Consider the following 13,782-nt stretch of genomic DNA (forward strand, 5'->3'; position numbering starts at 1 on the left):
TATGATAAAGACAGCGGATTCGATGTGGTTGTAATGGAATGTATGCAATGTGTTGATGCGAGTTTTGTATCACTTACATAACATATTAGGATTTGAATATTCAATATGGGATATCAAACATGCAACTCCTCTCTTGAAAAGTTATTACTCATGAAGACATAAGCAATAGCTCCAATGTTCCTTACACCGTTGGATACTCGCTCAGTTTTATCGATGTGATTTGCTGGTAATCATGTAGGCGGCCTTACGCTATTCATTCAAGGATGACTTGGACTTTGGTGGGATGAAGGTGATGGTGACTCAGTTTGTGAAATGTGCGGAGGCAGATAATGTTGATGATGGTGGTGATGGAGGATGTGTCTACCAGTGATGATGTTGATGTGAAAGCGATGGTTATGGGAGGTGAATGGATGTGCTCTAATACTTAACTTACTCCTCTAACTTGATTCTGTAAGCTTCGACTACCCAGCTACTTACTATTCTACTCCTACTCCTATGAATGAAAGGTTAGCAAATGGACGAGGATCGAACCTAATGAGAGCTCACCAGCGGCCTCACTTCCATAGGTGCAATGATTCAAAGGAATAATAAACTAGCTTACCACACAAAGCTTCCCAACCAGCCGCTAGGATGCTAGTGGTCTAGCATTGATCCCTATCAAACATTTACTAATGCTACTATACAACTATCCATCTACTTCACTCCTACTTAGCAACTTGAAATGAAACCAACTTTAACAACTTGAAAGGAAATCTAAGTAAGTGGGAGTAGAAAACATGCAGTAATACCCAATGTTCTTAATCAACATGCAAATCGCAACAATGAAAAAGAGAGCAATTTTGGTATTATCTTCGCAACAATTTCTCCAACCCCTTTACAAATGAGAGAAAATGGCCTTTTATAGGGGCCAGAAATACAATGGACGGTGGAGATCAAAACAAGATCAACGATCCAGATTGAATCCTCAAAACCCTAATTAGGGTTGCCACCCCATCGGCCAATGAGAAGCTGCCACCTCATCAATGGACCAATGAAAAAAGTGCAAAAAGTGGCAACCAATGAGAAGGCACCAAAATGGTGGCCAATCAGAAATAGACACTTGTCCTATTCTAGAAGAAAGGGAAATTGCCACTTGAGCTTACATCAAATGATCTTCTAATATAAATCTTCCCTCTTCTTTCATCTTCTTAGCTAAGGCAATGAACTTAGCTAACCTTTCGTTAACTTCTTCCATAGGAGGACAAGGTGTGTGCTTTTTCCTTAGTTCCGTTGACTTCGCCACACCACTTGCTGCTTGTAGTATCCTTTCATGATCCTTCTCATATTCTTTCTCAAATCCAATAAAAGCATTGAGAGAGAAAAGGGTGCCCAAATGCTTCTTCTTGATAGCAACTTTCCCCAACTCATCCAACCTCGATCCAAAATCTGTTTCATTGACATCCTCTTCTCTGATATCCTAAAAATCAAGTGCCACCTCAATGTTGCTCATCATGGTTGAAATGGAAGTGTCGACGCTTGGGTTGTGATGTGCAACTGCCTTTTGTATATCCTTTTATGGTACCGCCATTGGTATTGGTTATTCGCCTCATTTTTTAAGAGGAAGGGAGTTTTGGGCATCATATCCTCTTTGTCTTTCTTAGTGTTTTCCCGCTTGGGATTCTTACTTGCATTAACATCCTCCATGCTCGTTGCCCTATTACGGGATGGTAGAGTGGTAGACCAAAAGGCAAGAAGAACCAAGAGGAGCAATCCTTAGACTAGAACGAAAGAAGGATGTCAATCTTAAGGACCTCTGGCAACTCTAAATGATTTGAAATTACCTCTACCTATAGCCAAGAGGGATTGTCCTTCCTTTAGTCTGTCCTTCATCCGTATCATGTCCACTGTAGCGATATTGGTGTCGGTTATTCTCTTCATTTTCGAGAAGAAGGGAGTTTTGGGCATCATATCCTCTTTGTCTTTCTTAGTGTTTGCCCACTTGGGATTCTTACTTGCACTAACATCCTCCATGCTCGTCGCCCTATTACGGGATGGTAGAGTGGTGGACCAAAAGGCAAGAAGAACCAAGAGGAGCAATCCTTAGACTAGAACGAAAGCTGGATGTCAGCTTAAGCACCCCTTGCAACTCTAGATGATGAAAATTTACCTTAACCAATAATCTTACAGCGACTTTTCGGAACCTAGGATATGACTTTCAAGAATTTTAAATCCCTTTGCAAATCAGAAATTTATCATGCAATTCACCTCCAAATAAAATTACCCAACCTAGGGCAAAAATCGCAGCCTCTTGAAGAAATCAGAATTTTATCTTCCACAAATTTCGGCTCCCACAAAATTTGACTCCCACAAATTTCGGCCCCCACAAAATTCACCTTCCACAAAATTCGGCCCCGACAAATTTCGGCTCCCACAAATTTCGCCCTCCACAAAATTTGCCAAGCAAGAATAGTGCAGATCTACTCTTGCAAAATCACCAACACCTTGAGAAGGAGAAGTGAGAAGTGAGGAAGAAATGGGAGAGAGGCCTCCTCTTATACCCAACTTTCTTCTTGGACCCTGGGAGAAAGAAAAACAAATAATTAATGCAAAATTATGGCAGTTAAATACTTAACCAAAATTAATTTTGCCATGATGAAAATTAATTTTCTAAATTGCCAATTAGTTCTAAATTGCAAAAAGAAATTAAATAATGCCTTGAGGGTGTTAAATATTTCCATTTAACGGGGGTTTAGTAATTAATACGTCATTAAATTTGGATTTTGGCTAACCAAAAGCCATATTTTCAATATTAAATTACCAGTTTCATTAAAGGCAAAAAGTTTTCAAGGCAATTTTAATCTACGAAAGCCGATTTTTTGCAATTTCTCTCCAAATCGATTTAGCTAAGCAATTTTAGCTTTTTAACACATAAAATTATTTCTCTAGAGCCTAAAATTAATTTTGCAATTTTATTTCACCATCACAAAAATTAATTTTCTTCACCAAAAAAATAATAATTAAGATTTTCTAAAAAACCAAATTTAACAAAAATTTCATTTTTTGAAAATTATCCAAATTTATACAATTATATCCAAATTTTCAAAAGAAAATGTCTAAGTGCAAAATTTACAATTTTATCCTGCCAAGTTGGAATTAACTTTGAAATTTGTTCGGCCTAAGGATAGAATTGGTGGCTCTGGAAAATCAAGTTGAAACTGGGTTAAAATAAATCTAACCCTCTCCCACATTTGTCCTGAAGGTGCCGAGGCGTGAAATTTTCAAAACTGAAAAATTTTGGGCAATCCAAAAATTTGCCGAGGCGATAAAAAAAAAAGGGGGGTCCCCCAAATTTTGGGGTGATGGTGTGAAAACCTCACAACACAACGCAACAGGAAATGGAGATCAGTAGTAGAATTTTGTAAATTATCACCAACCTAGTTAGATAAACCTTAACATAAACAGTTGCAATGGGATATAAATTCCAGTCCTTAGAATAAATTAGAATAAATTATCACAGAGCTATTAAACAGTTTGTTCAATATGATAAACCACTTTAGAATAAACAATTGAACAAGTTATAAATCAAATTGGTTAAAGCATTTCATATAGACAAATCACTTCATACAAAGCACTGATTACTCACAAATAAGATTCAGAAAACATAAATTAAAAACAACTGAAACAGTCTCACCCAGGTTCCAAGAGGAGGCCCTTCATCTGGTCCTCGTGATGAGAGAAAACTTCAATCAGTTGACCTACGTCAATGCATAAGCATGAATGAATAAAACACAAATACAATTTTTTAGCAGAACTTAATCACATCTATGTATCATTTTTTTTTCATATATGTTTTCAAGTTAATACACACATATATATAAGTGTTTTGAATGTTCCTTGTCCATAAAATACGGATACAAAATGAAGAATCAGTTTCATATCTTCTATTTCCTTCACCCATTCTGCCCTGTAGCATTCTCAGAGTTGATCTTCTGCAGCAATTAAACATGTGTCACATAAGAACCAAAAACACAAAGAAGCATACACTTTCTAATTAATGACAGATTAAGCAAATTTCCTTGTATTTCTACTGGCTAATAGGCGACTTGGGAACTAAAAGTGTATGACAAATGGAAGGAATCCAATCACAAATTAGGACATATTTAGCCCTTATCACACATGTCACATTATCATACTCAACATTGCACATACTCAATTGCATAATGGAGGATGATCTATCTTTGGTTCCTATGTAATTCCATCTTGTGTAGGCAATAGGTTATCTACTCCTTATAATTGTCTCTTGTCGGCTTTCCTATATAAGGAGGTCTATTATGTACATTTGGATCAATCCATTGGACTCAATCAATCATGTCCATGTAATCCATTGATGTTCATTATCAATAATATCATTCTTGCATCTTAATGCATTTGTCTTGTCAATCTCTTGTAGAAGCTATCCTGGTCTTTCATGTGGTCCCGAGGGTGTTGTAGATTTACCTAAAACTCTACCAAACTTTAATGTTCCCACTTTAAGATTACAACACAACCTGGCCACTTGATTTCTCTACCAACCCTCAATCTTTTAAGCTTGGAATTGTCAAGTTTACTACCAAAACCAAGCTAACCTAACAAATATGAGCTAAAAGAGGGGTCACCATTTGCAATGGGGTGATGCTATGAAAGTGTTACAATAAACCTAGGTCAAATTCGAGAAAGTTTTGCTGGACTTAAAGTGAACTAAGGCCAAAAAGAGGAGATAAAAATAGTTTTGCAAATTTAACTACTTCTTTACATCCACAACTCTAAAAAAATATTTTCATATTACTTAAGTTTGGTTTATTGGGTTATTTGTTGTGGAAACAAATTATTTTCTCTTGAGGTGGAGCAAAAAGGTAGTTGATAAAATGTTTGGTTGAGTGAGAGGGCATTGGAAGATTGATTTGTGAAGCTTAATGATGAAGTGTTTGAGCTTCATTCCAACTGCTTTGCAAACCTCTCTTGGGTGAAAGAGGTAAGTCATTTTTTAGTTTTTAGAATTTCTCTCTTTAATTGTTCATAAGATCTACCTATACTTTTTTATTCTCATTTATTTTTATTTTGAGTGCGTATAAAATATTTACTTTGAAGTCAGAATTATAAATACTTTGAGTCATTAATATATACCTAGTCTATTCTCCTCGTTCACTTACTAACATCGTGACAAGGATAGGTTGGCTTGTCATGGTTTGAGCAATATCATGTTGAAGGAAACTTCCAAGATAGGGATAAGGACATATATTACAACTCCTTGAGGATGCAACCCCAAAATAGGTATGCATATATATATGCCACAAATCCTTTGAGGGAACTTAATTACAGATGGTTTCCCAGGCCCACGATCAAGTACGAACCCATCTTTGTTAAGGTTAGGTGCTTGAATATGTATTCTAAATAAACGGTTATTCCTTGATCTAATTCAAATGCATAATGATGAATGTTAATCATTAGGAATTAGCATTTTCTTGGTAATGAACATTTTTTTTCCATTTATAAGTGGGACTTAAAATCTAGTTGGAAATAGTAGAGTAAACCAATGAAAGGCCTAATAGGGGACATTATGTTCTCATTAGCTTCGTTGAGCTCATTATGGACATGCTTCGCTACACTCAACAGGGATAGGCCTTGCAATGGAAAAGATGTATGATGGCATTAACTCAATATGCTTGAGAAGATGAAGAAAATCATAAATCATGAAGAGCAAGACCTTAAGGAGATCAACTTGAAATAATTGCAATTGATTGTTGTTGAAATATAGGACAAGAAAACCATTCCTCTACATCTTCATGCCTATTCATTGGCACCAAAATATTATAGAAAACAATATGTCGATATATCAAGAAGGCTTCGGCAATATAGATATTTAGAAGTGTACAAGGCAAAATTCCTTAGACTCTTTCCTGATGATGATATGCCAAATTGGATTACAGATCAATTTATAGAGTTTGTGGATGCAAGAGGTCTAAGTAGTGACACTCTTCATCACCGGATCATTGGTAGTACCTCCATGGCTAATGCTTTCAATTGTTGTAGCCCCTCGCAATCAAATTTATATGACAAGTAAGTTTTATATATAATTTTAATTTACTTTGTTTTCATGGGTTACTAGTAATTTTATAATTTTAACAATTTAATTGTTTACTTTGTCTTGTCTTCATAGATTGCTAGTTCATCTCCATCACAAAGAATTGGAGCACATATTCTTTCATCCACTTAGTAAAGCTTAATAATTTGCAATCCAAAAGAGGGGAGAATTTAGTATATGTGCATTCCAACATGTGTCTCCTTTCACGCAAGAAAAATGAATACAAAGAAGGGGAGGCATACATGTGAGACATAAATGCTAAAACATTCGGACTTGGATGATTACTTCTCTCAACTTGCAGTTGTTGTGCACTTGAGTACTTGCACAGAGAGAGTCTATTGGTGCAGCTGGACCCATTGGCCTTGACACTATTTGCTAATTAACTAATGTCATTGAGAAAGAAGAAGATAATCCATCAGATGATTGAAACTTAGTATAAAGTTTTAATTCTTGAAAGTCGAGACAATAATACTTGAATTTGATATTATCATTTTAATATTTTGATGTTTAACATGAAGTATATGATGCCATGATGTTATGATCATGATGCTATGATTAGAAATTTATGGCATTTTTGTTCTTTATATGATATCATGTTGCATTCTAATCTTGATTCATGCTTATAGATTTCATCTACATACACATACATATTACAAGATTTTGTACTAACGAACCCAAACTCCTTTTCAAATTTTTGCCACACTAGACCAATAGGTGGAACGTTTGTTTGAACTCGTGTATGAACTAGCAACTTAGAAATAAGATATCAATCTTTGGTTCTTTTCTTCTTTCCAATTTAAATTATTTTTCATTCAATGTTTATTTTGTCTAATACTCTAGGTAACAAATGATTTTAGAAGTCATGGCTTGCTTTTGGCTACTACCTTATAGAGTACATCCATTGATCTTATAGATGAAAGATTAAGCTAAGAAAAGGATTTTCTTGAGATCCCTATATCATATTATTGGAAAAAAGATCAAGATCATGGATTTATGCTATAGAAAGTTCTCAAGGTCACTAGATTTTGATGTACAGCCAATGAAAGCTTCATGGAAGACATTTTCACTTTTGAATATTGTTGATCATTAAAGTTGCTGTAGCATGTAAACCTATACCAGCATGAGAAGTCTGGAAATATGGAACAATGTGGAACATGACTCAGACAATGATCTTCATGATACTAGAAGTTGACACTTTCTATTTTCAATAACAGCCGGGCCAAAAATAAAGGGGAAGAGCAAGAAACTTAAGAAATTGCTTTCAGTATTCATGAAATGAGAAAATACTAACAAAGAGGAAAAATAAGAGGTACAAAATAAACATATTATAATCAGTTGGCATTGCACAATTTTGGATTCACAAGATACTAAAATAACTCCAATATGAAGGATATTGTAAATGACAAATAATTTAAGAAAAAAGCAAAATTTGCAAAGCTCTTACGAGATGATAATTCTTTTTTTATAACATAACTCTTACCAATCCTACAAGCCCCAAAAAAGCCAAAAATAGTTGCCTCTAAATATGAAAAACATATCTGTCTATACATGAATGACACTTGGCTGCATCAAATTTTCAAAATTCAAAGGAATATTGTTATAAACAGTCAAAATATTATGCAATCTTCTAAAAGTGGTGCTCTTCACGACTTTGATCAATAAATCTAGAATTGTGGCATGGCTTAGCCTTGATAATTTTGAATTTCGAAAAGTGTTTTGGTTGTTAGGTGCAAGATTCCTTGCCAAAATTAGTTCGCTTAGAAAGAGTCCATTTGTTGTTTCATTTCATTTTATTTTTGCCAATGGGACAACAGAAGTAGAATTGTTAGACTGACATTTGCAAAATTGACTGCTAAATTTTTGTGTTCCCTTATGTTTTAGCTTTTCTTCATGCCTCTTAATATAGTGGTGATACCTAAACACTCACAGATATTCTAGTATCCATAGCATATTGTCTATAAGAAAAACTTTTGTGCAATTTATGGATAGAATGACTTAAAATTATTAATGTATATTATTAGCAAATTTTGTAAGGTGTGGCTATTAAATACCTCGTTGACATTGGATTAATATAGTAACAGAATTTGGAAATACCACGGATAAGAGAATGTCAGGTTGACACTGTTAACAAGTGAATTTTGTGCTTTCATGGTTATTTTCTACCATACAATTAAATTGTATCTTTGCCTTTCATAGATGAGGCTTCCATTTTACTTGCCAGGAATAACGAGTATATGAGATATAGATTTAATACACATAACCCATTATTTCTATGTGCTTTTAAATATAGAAATTAACAAAAAATTTTCCTTTTTAATATTTCATTAAAGCCATATTCATTTGTGTTGTGTTGCAAGGTTGGGGTTGGCATGTGCATGGAGGGTATAGAGCAAAATCCAGTGGTTTATGATTTGATGTCTGAAATGGTATTTCATCATGAAAATTTTAATGGGAAGGTAACAATCATTATTCCTTCCTCTGTTGTCAGTAGCCATGAAAATCAGCATGTTGCTAGGCATTACATAATTTTGTATTAGGTATTTCATTATTCACATGTATTACAGCAACCATATATATTGGATTAGATTATTTAGTGTTTCATCTCCAGAGGAGTACAATTTAAAATATTTTTAGTTTTCTTTTATTGAAATATTAATCTCACAAAGGTCATTTAAACTGTTTTAAGTTTTAACCCAATGACTAATGGTGAGCAAGTAGAAACTTGTTGAGAACCAGAGTTTTTGGGTTTTATGGCTATGTTTTAGCTCTAATATTATCTCTGTATGATTCTGATTTTCTCTTTGTATTATTCAGCAACATTGTCACTACACCTTGAAGTGAAAACATTTTCCAACAGATAGTTGCTTCTCTTCATTGCTTTTGAAAAATTAGGCTAATTTTATGTGGAAGTTTTATTTCGACATATGTTCTTATCATATATTTTACTATTGTGTGTACATGTTAGTTCATTAATTTATTGCCCAGTGCTATAATACATTCTCAACTTATATTATTATCAATTTGTTAACCTCTAGGTGGTGAAGCACTTTTTTTAAAAATGGAATGTTCCATCAAAGCTTAACAAAATGATCCTTCTCATGTCAATGAGATGTCCAGGTAAAGAAAAGAGGCCATGCTTGGGGAAAAGATGATCACATGTACGATTTCCACAAAATTAATCAAAATGTCTGAATAAGACCAAAAACAATTTTTTTTTCGTTTCCAGGATTCAATGCATCGACAAATAAGTCATGTGAAGTGGTTATGCTTAGAAAAATTCTAACAGATTTACAAATTTGCAATCCTTTTCTATGATAACCAAGGAGTTCTCAAGATGGAAAATAATTCAACTTTTCATGAGCAAGCAACATATTCTAACTTACATTGCCGCTTCATTTGAGAACTTATAGATGTTAGAATTTAGGATCTTAGGATACTGATCATTATAAATAAGATATTAATAAATAAGAAGAGAATCATGCATGAATAAAAGTCACACATTACACAAGATGTACATCGGGTACCCCTTTCAATTAAAAAATCCCATACAGAATCATTTTATCAAAACACTTTATGTATTCTATTACAAAATAAACTAGAACCAGGGTATACTTCTCCATACTTCTGCATGGCCCATGATACCTTTTGTGCATTATGATATATCTCACTACAAAATCTCCAAATTCACATCCCTCTCAAATGAGAGAGTACCTCCTAGAAGGATAACTTCTTTACTTAAAGCTTTTTGATAGACCCCATTCATAAATATCTAATAATCTGTTGATACGTGGTAGCTTCGTGTGTATGTATATCAGTTCATTATATGAACTGATATACCTGCACACATACACAGTTCCTCTACAGAAACAGATTTATTATTTCACCTTGGAATTAAAGCAACTATTCTTGCAATCTTTTGAATCTTTGTATATAACTGTAAGTATACTGAAATCTGATTTGCAGATTAATACTCTCCTGGTACAGATCGAGGAATGATCTGATATAGAATCAATCTAGTTATGATTGAACATGACTGAGCCTATTTAAAATCGAGCAAATGATTTATAGCATTATATGCAGATCGGCGACTTAGTATGTGTTGATGCGAGTTTTGTATCACTTACATAACATATTAGGATTTGAATATTCAATAAGGGATATCAAACATGCAACTCCTCTCTTGAAAAGTTATTGCTCATGGGACATGAGAATAGCTCCAATGCTCCTTACACCGTTGCATACTCGCTCAGTTTTATTGATGTGATTCGCTGGTAATCAGGTAGGCGGCCTTCCGCAAATTGTTGAGGATGACTTGGACTTTGGTGGGATGATGAAGGTGATGGTGGCTTGTTTTGTGAAATGTGCAGAGGCAGATAATGCTGATGGTGGTGATGATGGAGAATGTGTCTGCGAAGGATGATGTTGGTGGGAAAGTGATGGTGATGGAAGGTGATTGGATGTATTCTAATACTTGACCTACTCCTCCAACTTCCCTCTCTCTAAACTTCAACTACCCAGCTACTCATTATTCTACTCCTACTCCTACAAATGGAAGGTTAGCAAATGGACGGGGATCACACCTAATGAGAGCTGACCAGCGGCCTCACTTCCACAGGTGCAATGATTCGAAGGAATAAGAAATTGGTTTTCCACACAAAGCTTCCCAACTAGCCACTAGGATGCTAGTGGTCTAGTATTGATCCCTATCAAACATTTACCAATGCTACCATACAACTATCCATCTACTTTAACTTCACTTAAACAACTTTAAATGCAACCAACTTTAACAACTTGAAAGAAAATCTATGTGGAAGTAGAAAACATGCAATAACACCCAATGTTCTTAATCAACATGCAAATCGCAACAATGAAAAAGAGAGCAATTTTGGTATTATCTTCGCAACAATTTCTCCAACACTTTACAAATGAGAGCAAATGGCCTTTTATAGGGGCCAAAAATACAACGGACGGTGGAGATCAAAACAAGATCAATGATCCAGGTTGGATCCTCAAAACCCTAATTAGGGTTGCCACCCCATCGGCCAATGAGAAGCTGCCACCTCATCAATGGACCAATGAAAAAAGTGCAAAAAGTGGCAACCAATGAGAAGACACCAAAATGGTGGCCAAGCAGAAATAGACACTTGTCCTATTCTAGAAGAAAGAGAAATTTGCCACTTGGGCTTACATCAAATGATCTTCTAATATAAATCTTCCCTTTTCTTTCATTTTCTTAGCTAAGGCAAATAACTTAGCTAGCCTTTCATTAACTTCTTCCATAGGAGGACAAGTTGTGTGCTTCGCCCTGAGTTCCACTGACTTCGCCACGCTGCTCGCTGCTTGTAGTATCCTTTCATGATCCTTCTCATATTCTTTTGCAAATCCAATAAAAGCATTGAGAGAGGAAAGGGTGCCCAAATGCTTTTTCTTGATAGCAACCTTTCCAAACACATCCAACCTTGATTCAAAATCTGTCTCGTTGACATCCTCTTCTTTGATGTCTTCAAAATCAAGGGCTGCTCCATTGTCACTCATCATGGTCAAAATAGAAGTGTCGACGCTTAGGCGATGCTGTGAAATCTCATTATGTACTTCTTCAAGTGTTCTAGATCTGGTAGTCAATGCAACAAACCAAGATTCAATTATACTCAATCCTCTCTCATCAACCAACTTGGCCCTTTGCAAATATGCCTCTGGTAGCCCAATGAATGCTTGTAGCTTAGGAATAGCCAAATCTCTAATGGGAAGGAAATCTTTCCACTCCTCTTCGAATAATCTGAACTTGTCTCTAACGGCCACTAATGACTAGAATGTCGAGATGAAGGAAGGCAAAAAATTTCGCCCATCTTGGATTGTATCATGGATCCAATCCCTAACTTTGTGTAGCTGAGCTGATATCTCTTCTAAATTGCTCCCGCTGTCTTGAGGAAGGGCTGCCTAGTGCAGTTGTTGGATGGGCTGGCAATCTCTCCAATATTTGTTCTCGGCCTCCAAATTTACTATTCTTTCATTTGCCTTCCTCAACCTTTCTCTGATTGATGCTATACCTTCTTGGACCTCCTCACACTCCATATCGTCTGTATTCCTTCCCAAGTTATGTTCCACTATCTCATATTCCTGGGCCACAATCTCATCTACTGCTTTGTTGACTATTGGAATAGCAATCTGAACCTTTTGATGACCATCACTGTCGCTCCTAATTACCCTTGCCACCGTTTTTGCCATTTGTTTTTGGTTCTCGCTATCACCCTTTTCCATTAACCCTTGGATGTCCTCAACTGTATGGGCCGTTACCACCTTGCCTCTCAGCATAAGAATTTGCCTTAACCATAGTGTTGCAGTGCATCTCCCCAAATCTGGATTTGGTTCAACTAACAAAGCATCACCAATGGCCTCGAGTGCCTAACTTATTGCCTCAATGTCGATTGGTCCATCTTCTTCTCTACTAGTTTCTGCCATATCATTTCCTTGTTGGTTCTCTGAGAGAGGGGAGTACTCGGTGCTCTCACTATAGCCACTTGATTCTGAATTAGAGCTCACTTCCACCGCGGCTCCTTTATCACTTGAATTGACCTCTTGGCTTCTAGCCTCAATTATACTCTCTCTTGATGGCACTGCGTGCTGTCTCTTGGCTGGAGGCTCTGGATGTTCTTTGCCCTTCTCTACCTCCAAAACTTTCTTCTTACTATTTATAACCATTTCCTGTTGCCGGCTACTTCCATCATTCCTTTGTTCGACTGATTCTTCTTGTCTCTCTTTTGGCATCATCATCTCATAGGTAAGGGGAATCCTTTGCCTTTGCAGCTTCCTTAGTCTTTCATTATACCATGACTCAGTATGTAAATCCACTGCCCTTGTGACTGCCTCCAAGGAAAGATCCTAATGGTCATCCCAATCCACTGGATTCCATTCTGTTCCTTCTACTATATCATAGTCTTCTCTCAGTACATTTCCATCATCTTCCAGTTGATCTGGAATATCAAGGCCTCTCCATCTGATAGCCCTCATCATATTCACCGACAGGCTTGAGAAAGCTAGCTTTCTCACATGAAAGTCATCTTTGGCGTTGGCCCAAAAGTCTTCTATGATGGGAACATGCTTGAATTCATTTCCATGAGATACCTTGATAAGACCCTTAGGATCAAATCCTTGCCTTGCTCTGTACCATCCTAGATGATACCATTCCAATTCCTTCTCCGCAGCTTCAAAGGAGGCCCGATTTGGGCAACTATCATTGCCAATTATGATCAAGAATGTTATGCCTGTTTTCCCTTCGTTTCTCATCATTCTATCATAGTGCTCAAGTTGCCTAGCCAATTCCATTAAAACTACCTTGTCGGGTGGGTATCTTGAAAGCCTCTTAGGACAAACTGTACTTCCTGCCACTCTAATGTATGTAAATTGAGGAAATTGGATGAACCAACTTCCATACTTCTTAATTCTTGCTTTTGCTTCCAGTGAAAGTCTCTTAGCAAGTGTCCCTTGTAATACTCGTACTATCTTCATGGCGAAGGCATCACAAAATATCTTGTAATCCTTGTTATTGCGCAAATGGAGCTGCGAATAGCATTCATGTACCAAATATTGCCCCGGTCCATTACCAACTTCTCCTAAGGCCTTTAGTCCTAGACTCTTGTACAATCTAGCAATTAGGTAGAACATATAGGAGCCCACGTAGAATT

General features: G+C 36.2%; 1 protein-coding gene across 3 annotated transcripts in view; it reads left to right on the forward strand.

Moving 5' to 3' along the window:
- The window catches only part of LOC149547872 (alpha-N-acetylglucosaminidase-like), a 289,389-nt gene that overhangs the window by 233,072 nt on the left and 42,535 nt on the right, over positions 1–13,782 (forward strand). For all 3 annotated transcript variants that reach the window (XM_089791923.1, XM_089791922.1, XM_089791921.1), the window contains exon 14: positions 8,458–8,556. In XM_089791923.1, coding sequence (XP_089648049.1) covers positions 8,458–8,556 — 99 coding nt within the window. The remainder of the gene's footprint in view (positions 1–8,457; positions 8,557–13,782) is intronic.

Source organism: Cupressus sempervirens, chromosome 7, assembly GCF_028749045.1.
Source record: "Cupressus sempervirens isolate cs-2001-9-10 chromosome 7, ASM2874904v1, whole genome shotgun sequence".
NCBI classification, from domain to species: domain Eukaryota; kingdom Viridiplantae; phylum Streptophyta; class Pinopsida; order Cupressales; family Cupressaceae; genus Cupressus; species Cupressus sempervirens.